Source organism: Tinamus guttatus, unplaced genomic scaffold (genome assembly GCF_059628265.1).
Source record: "Tinamus guttatus ecotype Peru unplaced genomic scaffold, ASM5962826v1 Tinamus_guttatus_pri_ptg000115l, whole genome shotgun sequence".
Lineage (NCBI taxonomy): Eukaryota > Metazoa > Chordata > Aves > Tinamiformes > Tinamidae > Tinamus > Tinamus guttatus.
Genome location: NW_028288649.1, coordinates 9,724,758 through 9,747,787, shown reverse-complemented (window position 1 = coordinate 9,747,787; position 23,030 = coordinate 9,724,758). Strand labels below are relative to the sequence as shown.

Below are 23,030 nucleotides of genomic sequence, written 5' to 3'. Positions count from 1 at the left end.
TTTGCACTGTGCTTCCAGGATTTGATGGTTTTGCAGGGAGAGTAATTGCTATTGACTTGATAACTGAATAATTTCATGTATGATATCCGAGTGTTTAGGGTGATCGATGAAGGGTGAGAGGTGTTATAAAGCTGTCAACTTAAAGGTTCCTCAGGTAAACCTATAACTCCTATAGACTGGACAGTTTACAAAAATGGAATTACATGTGCCTTGACAGCCCAATTCAACTGTTTTAAAATGATCTATACTCTGAATTACTCAATGGCCAACTGAAATGAATAGGTGGTGCATGAATTAAATCAGTCTGAGCTGTTTTTCTGGAATGCCTGCTTTTGTTTGTAGTAGTCTATACCATAGAGAGGAAGCAAAAGAGTAGCCAGAGAGAGTAGTCAGAGTCCTCACTGCACAGCGTATAGAAGTCACTTGCTCACAAAGAGTGCTAATCCAGTTGTCATTAGATGGCTTATATGACTTCATTAATGCTGCAGAGCCTAGAAAGATGAATTAAGATGAAGGTTTTTAAAATTATTTCATGATTGTCCAAACACACTATAATGCTGCAGTGCAAGCAGAAGTATTGTATGTTTAAAACAGAAGTAAGTTTAACAGTTGTCTTCCTTTTCCAAAGTTTGTAGAGAAACAAATGGATAATGCTATTGTGAACTGCCTTTGTTTTGACTGTATTTTAATGTTTTCTTTCTTGTAATGTATTTAAGGATACATTAACTGTTGTCATTCATCGATTTTTATCCAAATTAATCAATTTGGATAAACTTCTCGATAGCATACGAGGAAAATAAATAAAAATAATAAATCTTGCCTGAGAACCAACGTACCAGCTGTGCACCATTCTTTTTTATGCCATAAGGATAAGTGGTCTGGTATTGTTTTAGAATAACTAGATCCATTCTTGTAGTGTAAATTAAATTTTGTTTAAAGTTTTTAGATTGATGGGAAAGAATTACACTTTTCAATTATCATAGTAGTTGATAATAGTGAAAGATATTCAGGGGATTTTTTTTTTGCCTCCAACTTTTGTGCCATGCTTTTTCTTCCTTGTGTTTGTGAGAACATATATCTAAAATTAGATATTTTGATCATGTTGCAATAGGGAAGTAAATTCTATTGATTTAATGATATAATTGTCAAACAGGACAGAAATTCAGGGCAGACAGGGATGAATACAAGATTGCAATATTCTACATGGAAGATGCTAAATTATTTTGAGGTATGGGAAAAGAACAACATAAGAGAGAAAAATATATTTAAGATACCAGATAATATTTTCTTCCTAAGCCTCTATATTCAGATTCCTTTTTACAATGAGAAAGGAAGTACTAGTTAAAGTGTTTTGTGGGTAAAGAAATAATTCTGTGGTTTCTTTCTGACTTGATGTGTGGGAATCGGGAGTTCAGGTAGAATTTTTTGAGGACAGATATCTGCTAATGGTGAAACATTCTATGGAACCGGAGAATCTTTTATTAATTGTGCAAGACTGGTGTTGGATTTACAAAAGGATAGTTGATGAGTGGAGGAGTAGTGCGTGAGCTAGGTGTTGTACTTAGTTTTCTGGTGGCTTATACAAAGTGCTCTGGGTTTCCTACTGTGCTGAAGGCAGTTCAATTTGAAAGGCTTTGTATCTTCTCAGAATATGTTTGTTAACTAGAGTAAGTATGATTTGTACATCAAAATACATTTTCTTTTTGTAGTAAACTACAGAAGGTCTTGATGTGCGTGATAGAAGGGGATTGATAAAGCATACTTGCGAAGAACTTGATATACTGACTCAGTTTCCAAATTTACCCAGAGATTTTTTATTGTTCTTCTTTGCTGGTGCTCACTTATGAATAATCAAGTATTGCTAATTAGGAAAATTCTGTGGTTTTATTTATTTATTTATTTATTTATACCTGAGATTTTAGCTGTAACTTGCAAGGCTGAATTTGTTGTGCTGTTATACTTTGATTTTTGTTATGGTATGAATTGAGAGCCTGAGTCTTGCAACAATGATTGGAGTTTTAATGTCCTAATGAGACGCTTGAATAGGACGACTAGGTATGCAAGAAGATTACTGATTTTTTTCACAGTGACAGTGACTGTACTCTGGGCCACTGACTTTGGTGGTTATTAGGACTGGTTGCGTTGGTGTTGCATTGGTGAGTTAGATTTTTTCTTATTTGGCTTGTGAATCTAATGCCACCCACTATCTTTTCATAAACAGGTTGTTACTAGCAGAAGCACCCCTGAGCTTTGCATCCTGGAATTGCTTTCAAGAACTTGAAACAAAGGACTTCTTTCTAATTTGGGCATGGCTAACCGAGGAGCAACAAGACCCAATGGGCCAAATGCTGCAAATAAAATTTGCCAGTTCAAACTAGTACTTCTAGGAGAATCTGCAGTTGGCAAATCAAGTTTGGTGCTCCGTTTTGTAAAGGGACAGTTTCATGAGTTTCAAGAAAGTACTATTGGAGGTGAGAAAATTTTGCTACTGAATCGACTTTGTATTGTCCTTTGCCATTGACAGCCTTGAATGTAATGTCAGGTCCAGGATGGGTCATTGACAACAAGGATTAAATTTGAGAACTATGTCTTTAACTGTGATCTGTAAATATCTAAATTAAAGGTTGTAGTTGCTATGCAGCTGTAGCAAGCATCCATGTCACATGGAGAAAGTAAATGTGTGTTTGAATTGCATAGTTTTCAAAACTGGGATTGATTGATGTTAAATTTTGTAAATGGATGTGTAGCTGTTCTAATAGCGCTGTTTACTTCTTGAATGAAATCACTGCTTAATAAGAAAAAAGAACTAGGTTTTTATAAAAACAAAGTGCTTTATCTTCCAAAAAGGTTGTATTGTTTTATACAGTTTGACTTTGCTTGTGAATTGAGAGAACATGTTGCTTTTCTAGATGCACTTTTCTTTGTTAGCAGCCACAGGAATAAAAGTGCTGCCTTTACATTTTATAACTGCAAACAAAATGGTTCACTAGAATGCAAAAGAAGTTCCAATTCCACAGTGAACACACTTTTTTGTTTTGTTGTAATTATTTTTTCATCGGATGTTTCCTTCTGTTATCTTGTGTGTTGAAACTTTGTGCTTTCTGATCTTTTTCCTCCTTGATTACATTTGAACTTCCCCTAAAACCACCTCTTGGTATACAAACTTAAACAGATACAGATTTTATAGACTGGTCAGTGTTTCCTAGTAGTTGCTATTACTGCTTGCATGAATGAGTCTGTGTTCCATTGCCATTGTATTATTTATGTGAAGCCCTTTCAGTCATCTGTAGGTATCTTTACAGATGAACAGTGGTTGAAATGTAAACATCTACATAGCTTAAAGAAATAAAAAGGACAAGCTGAACTTGATTGCATCAATTTTTTTATATTGTGTTTAGCTGTTAGAATGTTAAAAGTTATTTGAAAACCTTTGTAAAATTTCAGTGATCTCTGATTCGCTTCCTTCTTGCTTTTGCTTTGTTTTTGTATCTTTGTTTTGTATTGATAGAGTAAGGGATAATCTAAACCCTATTTGATTGTTTAAAAGCTGTATAAATGTTAAATGAGAACTTACATCCAAGTTAAGATACATGGTTTGTTAAAAACTCTGTATTAACTTATGCCCTTCTTTTACATAAAATGAAAGCAAGGAAATGTGCTTTTATAAGCTTAATGATAATAAATGCAGGAATATTGGAGTTCAGAAACTTTGTTGTTCAGAGAAAATAGTCTTGTTCGATAGCCTCTGTTTCAGGAATGCTTTTCTTTATATACAGAAGGATTTTTGAACAAAGAAGAGCTTATGTGTATTGTGAATCTGGATAAAATAAGTGGAAGAGTGCAGTTAGGCAGGCGTCGGCAATGCGATGCTGGTGTGTATGATGCCTAGGCTTGGCCCCTTTGGCCTACGGTAGCAGTGCTTGTGACTGGCTTATGAAAAAGTATGGCTGGTAAGATCTATTTGGTTTCAGATAATTAGCCCAGTGAATCAATTAGTTATCAATTAACTATGGTTTTGTGAGATAAAAGAAACCTATTTTGTTTACATAAGTTGGTTACTGGCATTTCTGTGGTGGCTGAAAGGTTCCTTTCAGCAAAAGCAGGAGGATATCAAAGAGTAAGTCCCTTGTTTTGATTCTCTTTCTGAATATAGTCCTTCATTTATGGAGTGTAGGTACTTTCTTCTGTTGAATCTCTGTAAGATTTCAAATTCCACTTGCTTAATGTCTCATTTTTGTCTTGGCGGTATTTAACGTTGAGATGGTTCTGGGAAGGAAACCCTTATTCTGATGCAGAATGTTGGCTTGGGTGTGCGGTTTTGTATTGTTTTCTGGTGGTTCTTGGCTGGTTAGGGAGCCACCAAGAGGAGGATGGTTTATCGGAGCTTAGGTACTTGGCATTTAGAGAGAGTTCCAGTGCTTTAACATTGGAGCATCAAAACTTTTTCCCTTCTCCAGCCTGCCTGCTCGTGTCTGATGGATGCCAATACCACTGAAGCAGGAACATCTGACCACTTTCTAGGCAGTTTTGGGATGGCAGTTAGTTTCCTTTGTAAAGCAAGATTGGCTTGCTTTGGTTTACTGCAATAAGTTGGATTGAAAGTTGCAGCAGTTTGTGAGTGACTCACAGTCTCTAATGTCTTGGGGTATGTGGGCAGGGTGGTATCCCAGGTATGCAAGGGTTATGGACAGTGCAGCTTCAGACATTTGATTTAAATATGCTACAGTTTGTTGGTATGCTTACTAGTGAGACCCAGTTCTACAAAGCAGGAGGCTTTTTTAGCATTTCATCAAAGCAGGAGGTACTAAAAACAACTTTCTTCTCCTTTATAAAAAGAGCAAGCCAGTCCAAAGTATCATTTCACTAAATGTCTGTTATGATTGGATAAACAAGTCCAAGCATTTATGCTGATTTGTTGAAAATTTCTATCTAAATTCTTAAAGGTTTTTGAAAAAACCTTGTAGAAGGAGATCTCCTTGCTTATTGTTGTTTTCTCCCAACAAATTCTTGAGACTGTAACTTATTGATAGTAGGGGTTTCTATGTTGTATGGATACTCTCCTCCATTTTTCAGTCTAAACAGAGAACTTGTACTAGGAGTAGCTTTTTGAACATTTGATATTAATTGCTTACTATTTTCCATACTTGTCATTATTTAGGATAGTGACAATTATGTAGATAAATGCCATCAGTTTTCATGGCAATGGATGCAGGTTCTCTTGGAACTGCAGGCTCTGAAAAATATGCCGAAATAAATTCTTGAGGTGACTTAGTGTGAAAAATATGTTTATGTGGCTCCTTTAAAAGCAAGAACTTTCAAGAAGTTACTCTTGCTTCTAAATCTCTTAACTAGGATTTATTGTGAGCTGGAAGTCGAGGATTTAAGATACAGTGAAGAACTGTGTATACTTGCATTTTCTGAGTATCTAAGCTATTGGAGTATAGCAGGGCAAGATGCTGTTAGTGGTGCTTTATGTTGTCTGTTACATCTCTATGTAGAAGGCTTGAGGGAAGCTTTGGGTTGATCAGGTTCACTATTACAAAAAGTTTGAGGATTCTTTCTAATTACTTTTCCCTTTAACTTGAGGAGAGACCAATTATCCAAAAAGCTATTCTGTGTAAATTAGAATTGTTCGCTAGTCACTAAAAACTTTGATAGCGTCAGGCCCATTATATTTTAATAATAGGCTTTGAGTGTTTAAGAAAATCATATTTCATATATCTGTAAACTTAATTTTATATGAATGTGCAGGTATAAACAGAGTTCTGTTTTCAGCACCTCTGTCTTTTTTGTAGCTGCTTTTCTAACCCAGACTGTGTGTCTTGATGATACAACGGTAAAATTTGAAATTTGGGATACAGCTGGCCAAGAGCGATATCACAGTTTAGCACCTATGTACTACAGAGGAGCACAAGCAGCTATAGTTGTATACGACATTACAAATGAGGTAAGTACAGTATAGAGAAACGAAGGGGGATCTAGAAGTTAGTGGACTTGAGTTGAGCTGGATTCTCTCACTGATTCTGTCACCAACTTGTGTGAGTCAGTTCATCGTTTTGTACTGGTCTGTCAATGTTAAATTCTGAATAGAAACCTTTTTTGCCAAAATTGAATTTACATGATTTTGTGTGTTTAACAGTTTCTTGCTGTTTACATTGCAGTATGAAAGAGCTACAATAAATGAAAGAATCCAGCTGGTGGGGAGTTAGCTTTGCAGAACCACTGAAATTGTCCATGGGCCTTAGAATGTTTAGCGGTTGAAAGTGTTTTTGACTTCTCCAGATGTTTTATTGTGCTGTAACAAAAAAGAGGCTGTGTCTTAACTGACAACTTTCTACACAGAAAACTTGTATTTTTGATGAAGCAGTGTATGTTGTCATTATTTAGGAACCAAATATCAAAAGAAGATTGAAAAAACTGGTTTTTGACCAGTTAGATTCTCAGTCTGCTGTGAGGTACACTTCAGTGTCCTTTTCTTCAACAGAAGCATGTCTCATCAGAACAAATTATGCCTGAGCCAATAATACGTGATAGTAGCATATGCATTAGTAATTGTCAAAGTGTACTTTAACTAGATTATGATGTTAGAAGTGAAATACTTTAATACTTATATAGCTATAAGCAATGCAGCTTTATTTTATTTTATTTTTTGGTACAGTGAAGCTTTCTATTTCATTATATTAAAGCAGAGATGCACATACTTTTGGAGACTGGGCTATTTTCAACACTTGTATTAGTGGGCCATTATGCACTTCATTTCTAACTGGGATGACTTTAAAGGCACTATGTTCTACAGAACCTTGCACAGTCTATAAATGAATGGCTTGAAGAGCATTTTATATAGAGAAAATTCTTTTGAAATCAGTTCCCTAATTTGTGCTACTTTTCTCACCTTACTGCTGGGGCAGTTTATTTCTGATAGTGAAAAACACTATTATCTTATTGTTAAAAGTTACAGGTAAGGATTGGAAAGTGACCACAAAGCACTGAGACCAGATCTTAGGCTTATCTGTTTTATTTCTGTTTGAGTCTAGGTCAGATAAGTATACTATGATCTTTCCTACATTTTTACCAATTTCTTCTGGTAAGATGAGACTTAAAAACCTAAATCCCCAAACCCTGTGCCATAATGCACTCAGTAGTCTTTCAGTGTAACTGCTCATAAACTTGACTCTGCTGTGGGACAAATTAAAATTCTCATTCTTTTTTAAGCATTACTCCTTCCTTGTGGTATCTATATAAAAGCCCTCCTAACTTTGGTTACTTTTACACTATTGTCCTAGCTAAGCACATTTGTGCAGCAAGATAGGAATGCTTTGCTTGAAAAGCTCACTTGGCAAGCTGGAATTTGCTTCTAGACAATGGCAGCAGCCATTGTATTGATCTATTGCTTGAAGCATCAATAGCAGATATTGGGATAATAGGTCATTTTGAAAGCATACTAAAACTCAGCTGCACCACTCTGCAATCGTTAACAGGAGTCCTTTGCCAGAGCGAAAAATTGGGTCAAAGAACTTCAGCGGCAAGCAAGTCCCAACATTGTAATAGCTTTAGCAGGAAACAAAGCTGATCTAGCTAACAAAAGAGCTGTGGATTTCCAGGTATGTATGCATAGCTTCTGTTTATAAAGTGCTTTGCTGGAATAAAAGTAAGCAAGCCTCCAGGAGGCTTATGTGCATAGTCTAAGTACTTATTGTAGAGGTAATGCTGTTAAATGGAAACATATACAAATTATGTGTAGTAATATTTTTAAAGTAATTAAGTTTGACTTTGAAGAATAATTTATTTGCATATCTTCAAGGCTAATAGAAGTTTTGTTCCTTGATATGAGCTCTTCTTGTCTTCCACCCCAAATTAGCACTGGGACTGGTAAACAGTATCTAGAGTTCAGATTGAATCAGCATATGGTATAAAGCTGGTCAATACCCCAAGCTTGCTTAGGCTATCCTGTGGAAGCAGCATTCTAAGTTTTAACTGTGGTGTTCATTGATCTGTGTGTTTTAGTCGATATACCTACATTGACTGCTACATTTCATCTTTTAGAACATTTATCCAAGTAATTAGAAAATGGCTGCCATATCAAATAGAAAACTCACTGCAGATGATTCTGGTCCATTTATGATTGAATCTGAATAAATTTTCTTAAGATCAAGGGGTTTATTTGTTAGTCATCAGTTTTCCTATTGTTTTGATCTATATTTGGCATTTCATGCATGAAACTGTTTTGTATAGCAGTGAATCGTAGTAACTTTTTTGTGTATTCTCCTAGAATTCAAGAACTTGTTTTTCTAATTGTATACTGTCAGTAGCAACACAAAGCTGTATTTTAATATAACTTCATATATTATGAACATTTACAGTAATTTATAAATTTGCACATGTACAACCTCCTGAAGCTTAATCAAATTCAATTGGTTAGGTTCCTTGACCGAAATAGAACTGGTTTGACATAATTTTCAAGTATTAGTGTTTTTGTTAAGGTGGCCTGAAGTTCAGAAGAAGCCTATGACCTTCTCTATTTCACTGGACAGCACTTCTGAGACTTCCAAGTGTTCGTTATTATGTTATTTCAGATATTACATAGATCTTGGTAGATGTCATTTAAAAGAGTACAAAATAGTATGGATGATACACTCTTTTGTCATAGCTATAGCTGGGGTTTTTTGCCTCTCCACTATTGAATTCAAAGGTAGTGACATAAGGAGTAGGGATTTTTAGCTGAGCTAGATATTAGGAAGTGACAAAAAAGGGACAATTTGAGTGCAAAAGTGTATTTCAGACTGATAGAGGAGCTAAATGAAAAGATATTTAGTACTGTTTTATATAATGAATTTCTGTAAGAATAGTGGAAGTGTTTTGATAAATCTGCCTCAATGGTAGAGAGTTTCAGATTAGCTCACAAACTGCCTTCTTTCTTGGGTGACAGAGCTTTTGACTTTAAATGACACTTTCCAGGGCATTCTTATTCTCGTAGCCAGAGTCATGGGTCAAGGTTTAGTTAGTAATAAAAGCTTGCTTTTTTTTTTTTTTGCTCTTGGCTTTTTGATATGGATATTTTTAAGATAAGTAAAGATTGAGTGCAGTGTTAAATGTTTAACTATTGAATCTTTATTATAATTTCATAGTTATGAATAGGACGTTGTCATCTAAGTGTTTCAGCAAACTTCCTGTCAAAATGAAATAAAATTGTCACTTGGTAGCAGTAAGAATACTGTAGGTACTAATAGTGTGATTTAAAGAAAATGAAGTAATGCATTCTTGTTTTAACTTTCAGGAAGCACAGGCTTATGCAGATGACAACAGCTTATTGTTTATGGAGACATCTGCCAAAACATCTATGAACGTAAATGAAATTTTCATGGCAATTGGTGAGTTTAAGAACAAAATTGCAACTTAGCATGAATCGCAGGAAAACAATTTCCCTGTCCAGGACGCTTCTTGTCCAGGCTGTTTTACTTTCTCACTTAGTCTTTCAGCGGCACTGCTTTGTTGTTGTTTTGGTGGGGTGCTTGGTTGTTTTGTGGGTTTTTTTGTTTGTTTTATGTTCAAAAGTCAGATAAACTTCCTTGATGCACAGTTCAACAAGATTTAGGTATTTTCGTGGACTAAATAGGAACAACTGAGTGAGATTGCTTTCAAATTTAGTTAAGGAAGTTCTGTTTATGTGTTTCAGTTCCATGATCACTTATGCTGTTTCAAGTTCAATATGTTGTTACTGGGGGAAGGGCTACTTTTCCCATAGTATAGGTAATCATAAACATAGCTCTTCTAAGCATAGAATATGTTTAGGATTTGTTTATCAATTGTGAGTTTATCAACTTATCAGTATGAGAATGGAAGTTAAAGTGTATAAACTTGTTTTCTAAGGGTACACTGGGTAAAGCAGATAGCGTGCTGGCCTGTGCCGAACCTAGAATACTGTAGCTTTTAAGAGGCAAATTGAACTGAAGCTGAAAACATTACTTCAAAATAGGAGAAGGGTAATGGCCTTAAGTCAAGCATACTGATTTTAGTCTAAACCGAGTATTTGCTAAATATGCTTTTGTGTTTAAAATCTTAGGTGACTTCCAAATACAGCAATCTGAAATCCAAAAGTTGTGCCAAAGATGAATATGTGTTTAAATTTGTGTGAAAAGTAAATGTGCTAACATCAGATTTTTAGCCTTTACATAGCTTAGGGATTTCTGCAAGGATAATGATATTTAATAGTAAGTAACATTATTAAGAAAAGAGTTTTATATAAAATTGTAAGATAGAACCATTGTATTGTAATCTGAGTGAACTTACATTTTTCTGCTAAAGGATACATTTTGGAGTCTCGCCAGTTCATCTAGAATATAAAAGTATTACAGAGCAGATGATTCTAGATTCATAACTGCTTGTATGAAAATGTATAAAAACTCATTCAATGGCCATCATGTCTATATTTTAAAATACTTTGGGATATGCACTGTATCAGCCTCATAAAACTTACATTGTGTGAATTACATTGATGCCCAAAGTTGTATTTCATTATTAATAAGTATGAAAGCAGCAGAAGAAAGAAAACCTATCTTTTTAGGTCGGTCCATTATCCTATTTAGCAATAACCTTAATAAGTATATACTTGTCATAAATGCTTGAGGCAGGTTTGCACTTAATAATATACAAGTGCTGAATTGCAGTGCATGTGCATTTTTAAATAGTTGTTAAACTATTAAAAAAAAAAAAACTCATGTGATATTCAGGATGGCCTTTTGCACAGCACAGATGCAACTGTGAGGACCCTATATAAATAAGATCTTCAAAATGGGAGAAAATGAAAAATGAGAACATGGACGGAAGAGAGCCATGTAAGCTGCAGTTGCTGCAGGCTGACTATTTTAGAGCTTGCGTAGGATTTCCAGTTAAAGAAATTGCTCTTAATCTCTGATTTTACAACTCAGAACTACAGTGCTGTTCTGCATTGTTCTGCTGATGCTCTGTCTTTTTGTACGGTGTGAGCAATGATGTGTACTCTGGATTTCTCCTCCATGAGTTAGTCCCTTGTAGTCTGCCAGTCTTACTTCTGTCTGCTCTTACACTTCAATTTCACTCCTTTTGAGGAAAAATCACTCTTTATTAAAGCTGGCCTCTGTAATTACTTAAGATTCCGACTTTGCAGCCAAACTATAGGGCAGGGATACTGGATCAACAGAACATGGAAGATTCTGTCCCATAGAAGTCCTTTCCTTCCAGGTCCTGTTATGTAGAACTTAATTCTCTGTTCATCAAAAACCTGCTAGAAAACTACTACTCAAGAAAGGAAAAATCGTCACTCTTTTTTCCACTTTGTCAGGATGGAGAAGGTAGCCTAGAGCTACGAGGATGGCAAGGAAACAATTGCAGTCAATTGGCTCATGGGGGCTGGAGAGAAAGGCCAGGAAAAAGAGAGATGTAGTGTTGAGGGCCATTTTATATGTTCCATGCAAATATGTGTTCTGGCTAGGTAGCTGAGTATCTTAGTTTTACCTCTTTGTCCGTTCATTCCTTTTGTATTATTTAGCCCTAAAATCCTGATTTAACAGCCTGTTCTGTACTTCCCAGAGAAGTCACTTCCTAGCATGTCACACCTGGACTTTTTCCTATTCATGTTACTAATGTGTTTTTGTTCTTAAAAATGATATATTTTAGCTAATGATTAAGATGATGTGTTAACTTTTTTTTATTACCAACACACTGTTCAGATTTTTACAGTGATGATATTGATACTCTTGTAAAGTAATGAAGTGCTGATAGGTTGTGTACTCAGTTTAACTATTATTTTGTATTGTTTTTATAGCAAAAAAATTGCCCAAGAATGAACCACAGAATGCAGGCGCCAGCTCTGTCAGAGGAAGAGGAGTAGACCTCACTGAACCCTCTCAACCACCCAAGAGTCAATGTTGTAGTAACTAAAAGATCAATTGCTTTAAACTGTTCTCAATATTCTTCTGCTTCCTAACTGTCAATAACAATGGAGTTGGAGTGCTTAACCAGGCCCAGTTCAGCTTCCAAACAGCGAAGAGACTTATGATAATAGTCAAGTTTATGATGCAGAATTTTCTTTTGACCTTAATTTTAACATGCATGTGTCACTGGCTGTAATGTTCCAGCAGTAGAGAAGAGATGGAAGTGGAATAAACTTGCTTCAGTTGAAAGGTTTTAAAAATCACTTGCCATTAGGGATATAGAAGAACTGTTTTCCATGGACCTAATTGGCCAGTTCCTGTAGCTCCAATACTGGTTACTGTTATAAAGAATAGAATTGGGACTCTTCGTACTTCTCAATTATGCTTTAAAACCTTTTTAGAAACAGGATCTAAAAACTGATTAAATTTATTCAGAGTATTGATGCAACCAGTTGTTTCTGCAGGTATCCTCTGTTTAGTTATACATTCCATAGTTTAATAATTTAATTACAAATATATTTGCATTAACAATTTTAAGAACCTCATGCTTGCAGGAAGGTGGAATTTTAGTTGGTACACTGTATGTAAATTTTTATCAACCCAGTTAGTTGTCTAAAGAAAATAGTGATTAAATCAAGTTTGACTGCATTTTAATGTGTTCAGAAGGTGCAAACCAGTAAATTCAATTTCACAACATAGGATTTTTTTTGTCTACAAACCGTAAGAGCTCTTCAAGTAAAACCACAACAAACTCGGTGTCTGTGACTTCTTTCTGAGTTTTGATCATTGCTGGCCATTACAGTTTCTTATGTTTCCTGCCCTCCTTCCCCCTCAAGGAAAAAATAGTGCACTAACAATTATGTACATTCAACTTGATTTTAAATTTGGATATTAATGTACTGTAAATAGGGTACTCTGCATTGTAGTCTACATTTGTTTAATACTTTCTGTAATATTTAAGAGTTGCTTAAAGGTATACAGAATGTACAGTTACTTAAAGCTAACTTTTTTCCTCTCTAATCAAAGGGGGTTCTAAGTTCTTCCTTTATGGCTAGAACAGTAATAAATGATGCTCCTGTATCTGTAACATAAGTACTGCTGTCTGTCAGTAATGAACTTTGCAACTTTGTTTTCCAAAGTACATTTTATTTTGATCTGTCCAGTATATTGCACTAATTCTTTTAGTTATTTTCATTATATGAAATCTACCAAGTGTGTCAGAAGAGATGAATTAGCCTATTTAAATGTTGAGCTGATAGCAGAAACTTACTTGTGCAGATTTTAAATTTGCAGTAATCTGGATTTAGCAAGGAAAATAACAGTTCACCAGTGTTTAGTTTTATATTGAGGTGCTCAGGTTTGAATAAAGTGGTTAAAAAAAAAAAAGATTTGTGATTAGTATTTCTTTAAGTTTTAGAAGCTTTTTTTGCATTTGCACAGTTCTAGAGAAGGTGTCTGATTTCTAACACTGAATTGGCTATGTGCATCTTTATTCAAGGTGGTCATGAGCAACTCCATGGCAGAATATAGGCTTGTAACATATGTACACACCACCTACTGCATGTGTCAGCATTTTAAATGTTGACATAATTAGGTATTTTATCACATCCGTTCAGAAGTACGATCAAAACGGTGACGTTGTCCCGCGAGCCCGCAGCTAATGCAGCCCGTACCAGGTGCTCGCTGACGTGGCCTGCTGCCTCGTCGTAGAGTGTCGCAGCGGGGACCCTGCCTCCTGCTGCCGCAGGGGCGTCGCGCCTGGCCACGGAGGCTCCCGTGCCCTCTCCAGACTGCGGGGTTGCTTTGGAACCAGCTGTCAGCACGGTCTCTGCTAGCGGTTGTCCGCTATAACTCGCAGTTTTGTCAGAAAATGTCTTGGAGTCTGCGTGTTCTGCTAACGTCGCATCTGAGGCACAATTAGAAAGGCAGGGTTTTGTGTTGTCGTCGGGCTGCTTTGTTTCTGTAGTCTCTATCGCCAGTGCGTTCATCTCCGGTTGGTCAGTGTGACTTGGACCTCTTGCACGGAAAGTGTCTAAGACTGTGTCATCTCGCCCTGCAGTCTGTGAAGGGGGCTGAAAACTGCTACATAGATGGACTTCTTGGTCCTCAGACTGCTTTGGTTCTTCAGAGCCCCTTTGCTTGCTAGAATCAGACTGTCTTACCTTGCTGTTCTGTGAATGTGTTTCCTTGTTGCTGAAATGAGATAGTTCTGTATCAGCTTGCTTTCTGTGGTCATCAGTTTCTTTAAATTCATCTTCACTATGCAGATAGCTGCTCCTAGAAAATCTTGGTTCATTTTGTGCCATGTTGCCTTTTGAGGTGGCAAGAAAAATATCTGTATTGGACTGCAATATCTCTGCTCCATCTTGTTGATCATTAGTAGCTTTCGAGTCACTTAAGCCTTCTTCAGAGACAGACATCAAACATTGACACTTCTGCAGAGGAGTCCCATTTTGTTGAATGCCTCCATACATTCTCAAATAATGAGTGAATGCTTTTAGTGTTAAAGCAAGTACTTCATGGTAATCCAAAACTTCCCAAAGCCCATTGGAAGCTAAAATAAGGAACTGACAAGAATCATCGATGGGGACAGAGATGGTGTGAGGAACAGGTATAACAGACTTTTTTAGTACTGGATCTCCATGATGTCCAAGACCCCTTGTGGTTCTCAGATGCCCTTCTACTAACCCATCTGGTTCATTACGGCTGATTTTGCCACCACCCTGTAGTATGCGTTTTCTCTCGCGTGTATTAGAAGTGCTGTGCTCTTCTGAGAGGCGATATGCTTTTCCATTTTTACATAAGACTGCATGTATATTACCTAAAATAAAGAATATTTTATGGCAGATTGATTTTAATAGATATTGCGACATCAGTATTTAGCCTTTTGCTAAGGACTGTAGAAAACTGAGGTCACAGTTGAGTTTTCTGCTATTGCAGATGATCCTGCTTCCATCAATGACTCTTTCCATTTTACAACAAGGTTTTTTTATTTATTTATTCTGTTATTCAGAAGGCTATTCCAGAGCATCTTTCTTCTGGCTGTAACTAAACTTTTATGACAAATCTAAATGACATTTCACAGATTAAAGTGCAAACTGATAGAAATGTTGCAACTTGACCGGGTTGTAAGCAAGAGTACATAAAGATGATGTCAAGTAATCTTTTCTCAAATACCTTCTTCTGAGGGAATGTGTGCTTTCAAAATGTTACTGCTGAATTAAGCCATCAAAAAGTCTGAGATTTGGAATATTTATAAAGATATTAAAAGCTCTAGTATCTAGAAAATAATTTGAACATAATTTAGAGTATACAGTTTACTAGCATTAAGTCTTAAATTGCTTTCTCAGGTTAGTGTGCCAAGGGAACAAGAATTCTTGCAGTACCCATGTGGAGTCAAGGACTAATTTCCTGCTGTGTTTTTCCATCAACTCTGTTGAAATCTACAGAGTGAAAAGTGGTTGAAATCAGTGGTGTGCTGCAGAAAGAACAAGTGGGATAGTAGCTTTCTAGATATTGTTGGCCACAGTTTGCTCTTTTATATGGTATTTTAAGTATTTTCTGGCTTGATTTGAGTACAGATCTACTTTGAAAGGATTTGTAGATAAGCCCTGCTTATGCAGCAGTTATATTTTCTGAGAAAAACTGCCACGGTCTAGTTTAGGAAACCATAGGTAGAACCATAGGTAATCTGTACTAAGGCAAATTTCTCTAGAAGGTAATTCAGAGTATCACATTGAAGTATACGTTTCCTCAATGATTATAGAATGTGGATACCTTTAATTTATATATTTCCTTACTGTTTTCCTCTCCAGCTTTCTCTAGAGGAGAGTTGAAAAAAGAACTGGAAATATGTCCAAAATTTCCTACAATCATTCAGCTTAGAAAACCAAGTTGGAAACTTAAAGGATATAATATAAAAGAGTCATCAAAAATAAGCTGAACGTGGGAGGAAATGAAGAAGGAAGTTCTAAGTTCATTAGGGGTAGAAGGTTAGATGTGGCTGTAATTGTTTTTATAATAAAGTCTGGCAGGCATTTCCCAGAATAAATGTACTATTTCTGAAGAAGGGAGAACCAAGTGTGGCTTGGTTCATGTGACAAGCTGCTCTTAATTATTGGTTTACCAAGTCTTGAAACTTAAGTCTGTAGAATCTAAGTCAGGGTTGTTGTCGGAAGTTTTCCTTCCCTTTCCTCGCACTGATCTTGTTCTACTCCTTTCTCTGTGGCAGTATGTTTGTGCTGCTGTGTAGTTAACCAAGTTGAGGAAGAGAAATGGTTAAAATTTATGTATATATACACATTTTTTTTTTCTATTTTACAGGTTATAAATCAGCTGGGTCCATTACTTGGCTTGATTCATTATATAGCTACAAAAATACTTGTTGCCAGCATAAAGTAGAGCTATTATTCAACAAATGTTAGAAGAGCGGAAAGGGCTGTAGACCAGTTATTTTAATGGCAGCTCATGTTTGTTTATAGTCTTCCTCAAGCTTGTACAGATTTACCTGTCATTACTGTACACAAATAATAGATTTTTATATATGAGGTCAGTTTTTCCTTTATAATGTTTTTTCCCTCCTAGAGAGATAAAGCTGTCTTTTAAATTTTTATCTCTTTCCTACTGATCTTTGACCATCATGTTCAATTTTGAGGTCCAATGTGAAAAAGTTTTACCTGTTTTCACAAAAACCTGTATCTGAGGAGGAAAGGTGTCTGTTAGTGCCCCTATTAATTGAAAGTTGCAATGTGAGTACACTCCTTACTAAAAACTGAGGACAATAAAGCAAAAAAACACTCTAGTACTGGTGAAATGTCTAAAGTAGAGACTGGAAGATGCTGGAGAATCTAACCATAGACACAAATCTACTTGAAACTATTCACTCATCAGCTTTTTTTATACGCTTTTGCTTGTGTGCTCCTTTACAGGAAAAAAAACTGCCTTGCTTATAATCCCAGAAGTGTTCTATGGGCACAGAGAACTTAAGTGGTAACAAAAATCAGCTACAGCTATGAAGAACTGCAAAAGCTTTATCCAGAGTGCTGCCTGCAGCAGAGGTGGGCGGGAAGAGGGAAGTATTGGGAATGTGTCAATATTTTTCTTTACAAATAGTAACAGATTTTCTTCCCTATGAAATGGGAAAACAAGATCCCCCGTTACATCAAATAGGGCTGAACAGAGCTTCTGTAACAGCAGGAACTCACAGGCGATTGCTGTGTCAGTAATCCCAACAAATAATGTTTTTAGTTTGCTGGTAGCGGAAGATGATGGCACTTGATCTTAAGGAACAGATGAGTAATAGAAGAAAATATCTTAAGCATTGACACAAGGGATTTATCAGGCCTAAAACTAGAAGATTTATGATTGTTTGCCATAAAACAATGACATCTTAAGTCTTCCTCTTTGGGGGAAAATAATAAAAAAAAAAGCTCCATGTTTACACAGATCACTTCTATATTACAGAATATTTCTTAATTGCACCTTTCATATTAGTAAATTGACCTTACTACTTTATCTCCAATGTTGCATCCATATATCCTCTGCCAGCAAATCTCTAATTTAGCTCATTTTTTCTCTTTTTACTGGATGAAGGAAAAGACTCTCCTCTTCCTTTCCTCCTTCTCCACCACCTTTTCCTACCGTGAACACTCACACACTAAAAAAAAAAAAAAACTTAAAATGTACATACCAGTATTGGCAATGTGCAGTAACCCAGCAACACCTTTAGATGTTCTGACTAATCGACTGTGCCTATGTTTTTCTAAAGATTTCCTTTGTATCTCCTCAGTTGTAGGAGAAAGGGAGACTGCGACACCATATGGTCATCGACAAGACTCGTTTATTGAACATTCAGTGTGCACTCTTATACACAACTTAATTAGGTTCATGCATATTGCAAGGCTTGAGCTCAGGATAGGTTAGCTCTTATTTGCGTCAACTCTTTGCCTCCTTATCTGACTCTCCGCAAGATCTCCTTATCTCTTAGTCAGCAGTCCTTCCACCCTTTCAGCTAGGCCTGGCGCCCTTCTGCCCTTTCATCTAGGTCTGGCGCCCTTCTGCCCTTATCTGGCTTGCTCACAGCATGACCACTGGCCTTCAGGAATCCCACAATTCCCCCTTCTTGTTTTTGAGCAAGCCAGGATTCTTGATGGTTCACCCAAAATATGTCTTTGATCGCCTTGTCTACCGTCTGTCTCAGACACTTAATCAGGCAGGGAAGGACAACCAAAATGCATAAGAAAATCAGTAGAATCATCAAACCCGTTTTGATCAGCGATTGTAGCCAACCAAACCTTCTTTACAGCATTCTCAATCGTATTGGATACACATTTCAATAAGCAAGGCACAACTAGTAGAATGCAACATAGGATCAACAACACCATCCCAACACTTAATACCTAACACCGGTGCATCGAGTTGATCTGCTGTTCCACAAAGCCAACAAGTCTTGATTTGGTTATAATTAACAATCTGCCTAAAAAGCATAACATATCCATTAGCGCTAAAAGCAGCATTAACCCCTATAATAGCGTTAAAAGCAATACTACCTCCTAAAAGCTACAACATACAGCTAATAACAACAGTAACACTTCTTCCTCCCATGTTTTCCTTCTGCAGGCTCACACTTTCCACAGCTAGGGTACTGGTTGCTTGCCTGCTACATCTGATCTAGGCGAGTTTGCTTCCAGCCAAGGTCTCACCCATTTCGCTGGCACCCATCTGGTTCCAATATCTATAAATCAAAAAATTTAAAAAATTCCCAATTCTCCCCCTCTTTTTTTTTTTTTTGTTTTTTGTTTTTGTTTTTGTTTTGTTTTGTAGCCAGTATTTCAGCTTTTGGTTCTTCATTCTTCCGGTATCAAACCGGTTCCTGTTTGCCTTTGTTTTGTGCAGCTGCATCAACTTCTTTATCTCAAGGAAACTCTGTCCTTTGTCTTACTTAAGCCCTCCATATCAGCTCTGCCTGGCTATGTCCTTTTTCCATTAACCAGGTTTGAACAATGCTCTCTACACTTCCCCCGTTTTCTTTTTGGGCTACTAAGCTTGTATTCCACTCTTGATTAACTATTCGCGTAAGCATGTTTTGCAAGCATTTAAAGATACATGGTACAAGAAGCAAAATTGCAATAAACACAATCCCTATGGTAATTAAGTGTTGCACAATTGATGTTAGCCATGGGCCCAAACCGAGACCTTTTATCCAGTTGTCAAGGCCGAATCCTGTATCGTGCTGTAAATGTGTAGTCAATTCATGCAATTGTTCCAATTGCTTATGTATGGAATTTGAATGATCAGAAAGGTTCATACAGCACATTCCCTCTAGTTCCTCGCAACCATGACCGTGTGCTAATAATAGGACTTAATCAGTCCTCTCTGCTGATATATATTATACAATAAAGATCTAAAGACTACACATACAAACAGCAAAAACATAGTTTCTGTCGAGTGGCACTCACGTAGCTGTGCACTTCACTAGTGAGTTCCACTGTCTCAATTGCCAAAGCCCATCCTTGTCGCCAATTAGGTGCGAATGGGCTTGGGATTTGGCAATAATCACCCAAAACAATGTGGCTACTGCGAGCCTCTATTCAGGTGAAAGCACCTTTAATAAGCAATGTATGAATAACTACTCTTGAGGTAATACTTGTCGGCAGGATACTGAGACTGAACATCTTCTCGAGTTGGCAGATTAGAGGGTTGCTGACAGGCTCCTAACTCGGCGGGCGTCCCCGCGGAGACAACGTGGGTCTCAGTATTAGGAGTCTCACCCCCCCTCTCTCTGCACTGTCTGTTTATGCCCGGTGCATCCTGCCACGTAGGGCCAGTACGTGCCAGCAGGCAGACCGGGGGGCGGACAAACTCCGCCTTCAGTCACATAACCTTCCCTCCTGGGTGCGCAAATGCGCATATCAGAAAGCGGTCCCAGCTGTCAGTCTGAGGCTCCTGCCTTCCTCATCTTCCTCCCTCTCAGGTGTTTGACCTTCAAACTAGTTTAGAGGATGTTTGCAGTTCCCGGGCAGGCAAACATCTTCTTTCTCAAGATCCCATTATGACTCTACAGATCATACAAATTTCCTCCTTTCAACCATACCTCGTGTCAGCATCATTATACAAAGGACACAACACACAATACAGACGAACATAGCAAACAGAAATAATAGCCCTAATAACAGTTTCTGTCCTCACTTAAAGCATTACAATTCTTCAACCCCCACTTTAAAAGACAGATCAAATTCCCCTGCACCTCCCCCCTGGCTGTTGTCAAGCCCTCAGCAACGTCAGTCTCCTTGATCTCATTCGCCTTCTCTTCCCCGGCCCCCTTCTCTAATTTTTCAAGGCGATTCAACAAGTCCTGGACCCAGCCGGGCTGTTCCTCAGGCTCGACAGGGGGTCCGGAAGTGGGGGCGCAGATGGTGCAGGTGCTGCAGGTGCAGGTCGGGGGGTTTTGGCGATGGATCTCCAAACACCAGCGGTTGTCGGTGGCGTGGCGGTCCCGGTCCTGAAGTGCTTGCAAAGGCTGCCGTGACTCCGGCGGCCACTTTGCTTTTTGCTTTCACATCGGATTTGAATACTAGGTGGGGCTCGGCTTTGAACCCATTCTCTCTGCACCAGATCAAAAGCTTGCAGAGGGCCTGTTCATCAGTAGCTTGCTCCAGGGATTGCACGAGCCTATTCACCAAATTTCCGTAGGACTTCCACAATCCCTGCTTCACCATGGTCTTATCATCATCTAACATTGCATCCCATAGCTTATCACCCAGTTTTCGCCACTCCGATAATTCATGCACTGTATGTGGGACAATAAAGCAACCTTTCGCATACCCCCAGGCTAATAATCCTGGTAATTCTTTCTTTAAGTCAATTCCCTGTACGTTACATTGTTGTAAGGTACGGGTAAATAATTCATACGCCACTTGCCTATCCATTCCTGACGTCAGCGCGCTGTTGCAGCTCTCCAGGCTCCGGTGGCGCGTATGGCCCGAAACCATCTATATGATCTTCGGGGGTGCCGTCCTTCCAGCGTTTGCTCGGCGGATTTGCACCGTCCTGGCTGCAGAGGACCCAACTCCTACTTTCTCCACCGTGGTGCGTCCTTCTCCCGATTTCTTTTCTGTCCGAGAGAGGATTGCCCTTCGTTGCATCACGTCGGGGTCACCATTTGTAGGAGAAAGGGAGACTGCGACACCATATGGTCATCGACAAGACTCGTTTATTGAACATTCAGTGTGCACTCTTATACACAACTTAATTAGGTTCATGCATATTGCAAGGCTTGAGCTCAGGATAGGTTAGCTCTTATTTGCGTCAACTCTTTGCCTCCTTATCTGACTCTCCGCAAGATCTCCTTATCTCTTAGTCAGCAGTCCTTCCACCCTTTCAGCTAGGCCTGGCGCCCTTCTGCCCTTTCATCTAGGTCTGGCGCCCTTCTGCCCTTATCTGGCTTGCTCACAGCATGACCACTGGCCTTCAGGAATCCCACACTCAGTGCTGCCTGTCTCTTCTCTGTGAATTCTCTCCACCAAACAGGTAAGAATTGAACAGCCACTCCAGCGAACTTTGGAAACTTCATTCCTTCCTAGTTGTAAAAGTCTGTCCATTCTCCAGAAGGACTTGGCATATGCTTTGTGAATCCATTTGTAAGTATTTGGCTTGTTGGTCTTGTCATTGTCCTGCTTATCAGAGAAAATCCTCTCTTTCTCCCTGTAATCTGCTGTGATTACTGTGGAAAAAGAATCTAGAATTTTCTGTTCCTCCATGCTCTTCTTGTAGGAGGAATCTACCTGAGCAAGTTGGTCAAGAAATAAAAGTGGAAGTTCTGCTGAAACTGCTTCTGCAGCTGCTGCACCATGATAGCCATCAACTAATCCCAGAAAACATGTGTCTGACCTACTTCCGTAATTGTCCAGTACGATGTATCTGTCTTCCATGTTTCCTTGCCAAGTGGGATTTTTATCTTGGCAAATTGATAATGCTTTTATTAAAGAATTTTTTACATTAAGAGTGCTAGAATTGTTAATGTTATCCAAATCACAACATGATGAGTAAGTCTGCTTATCTGTAAGGAATTCAAATGAATAATCAATCTTCTGCCTACGACTCTCAGAATATCTAGGGAGCTTGGTCAGGTTTGAAATCAGTTCCTGTCTCCGAGCTAAAAGTGTTTCATTGTCTGTCTTTGTCTGTGGGCTGCTGTAGCCCAGACATCTTAGGGCTGAGTGCTTTTTTTTATGATAAAAAAGATGATGTGGATATATCATTTGTTGACATATTGAACAAACAATTGAAATGCTCTTGGGATCTACATTCTCGGGCAAAATCTTGACCTTCTCCAGATGATCTTCATTTCCAGAAAATTCAAATTCAGATAGTTTTGATTTATCTTCTGATTTTCCTCCCATGTCATTCTACAAAAGAGTTTAGTATGTTATGATTTTTTACCATACTATTAGATAATACTCATGTTACCCAAGCCTTGTTCTCATTGTCTATATTATAAACTCTACATTACCATGTACTAATACATACATAGTCAAGAAGCTAGAAAATTGATGTGGGATTATATAAAAATTGTAAATAAATATGTTAAAAATAGTAACACGGCAAACAAGAACAGATAAGTTTAGAAAAGCAGAGTTCATAACACAGCTTGGATGATTCTTGTGGTTAATAGTCTTAGTCACTTTGTTTCCTCTTTGTGATTCAACACATAGCGCTGTGCATTTGCATTATTAAAACCTCCAGTAAAAATAGTTACTCATCAGCTTTTCTATATGGTATTCATCACTACCCAGACATGGTAGTGGAGTGTAGTTCTTACAAAAAGAAAAAAAAAAAAAAAAAAGCATATTTGGTATTAATCTTTGATATCAAGGTTAAAAAATGCAGGCCAGTTCTGCACATGAAATATGAAACAGAGCCAGAAACCCACATGAAATATGCAACAGAGCCAGATGCGTTGTTATATGTACCACTTTATATGAATTCAAATCCCACTCTCAGTGGATCTACTCTCACAGTGGATCTCACTGTGGATCCCACTCTCACTGCTCTAAGGACAGTAGGTGTCAAATGGAAAAAGAAATATTACATATATGTAGACACACAGAATAAATTTACATT

General features: G+C 37.7%; 2 protein-coding genes across 2 annotated transcripts; one reads left to right on the top strand and one right to left on the bottom strand.

Moving 5' to 3' along the window:
• The first annotated feature begins 2,224 nt into the window (after nt 1-2,224).
• RAB5A (RAB5A, member RAS oncogene family) lies at nt 2,225-13,295 on the top strand. Its single transcript, XM_010223311.2, has 5 exons — nt 2,225-2,471; nt 5,796-5,947; nt 7,479-7,601; nt 9,275-9,368; nt 11,801-13,295. The coding sequence occupies exons 1-5, from the start codon at nt 2,309-2,311 to the stop codon at nt 11,914-11,916; spliced, it is 648 nt and encodes a 215-aa protein (XP_010221613.2). The 5' UTR covers nt 2,225-2,308; the 3' UTR covers nt 11,917-13,295.
• Nucleotides 13,296-13,483: 188 nt separating this feature from the next.
• On the bottom strand, nt 13,484-22,309 carry PP2D1 (protein phosphatase 2C like domain containing 1). The gene is made up of 4 exons (XM_088521195.1): nt 21,393-22,309; nt 20,993-21,021; nt 17,599-17,670; nt 13,484-14,730 (listed from the first exon to the last, which is right to left on the bottom strand). Exons 1-4 carry the CDS (start codon nt 22,307-22,309, stop codon nt 13,484-13,486), a joined length of 2,265 nt encoding a protein of 754 aa, XP_088377321.1.
• Nucleotides 22,310-23,030: the final 721 nt, after the last annotated feature.

Coding starts and splice junctions, on each gene's coding strand:
- RAB5A (XM_010223311.2), top strand. CDS start 2,309: ATGGCTAACCGAGGAGCAACAAGACCCAATGGGCCAAATGCTGCAAAT. Junction 5,948..7,478: donor TATACGACATTACAAATGAG/GTAAGTACAGTA, acceptor AATCGTTAACAG/GAGTCCTTTGCCAGAGCGAA. Junction 9,369..11,800: donor TGAAATTTTCATGGCAATTG/GTGAGTTTAAGA, acceptor TTGTTTTTATAG/CAAAAAAATTGCCCAAGAAT.
- PP2D1 (XM_088521195.1), bottom strand. CDS start 22,309: ATGGGAGGAAAATCAGAAGATAAATCAAAACTATCTGAATTTGAATTT. Junction 21,022..21,392: donor GAAGAGACAGGCAGCACTGA/GTGTGGGATTCC, acceptor TCTCTCGGACAG/AAAAGAAATCGGGAGAAGGA. Junction 14,731..17,598: donor ACTGCACATTGCCAATACTG/GTATGTACATTT, acceptor TCTTTATTTTAG/GTAATATACATGCAGTCTTA.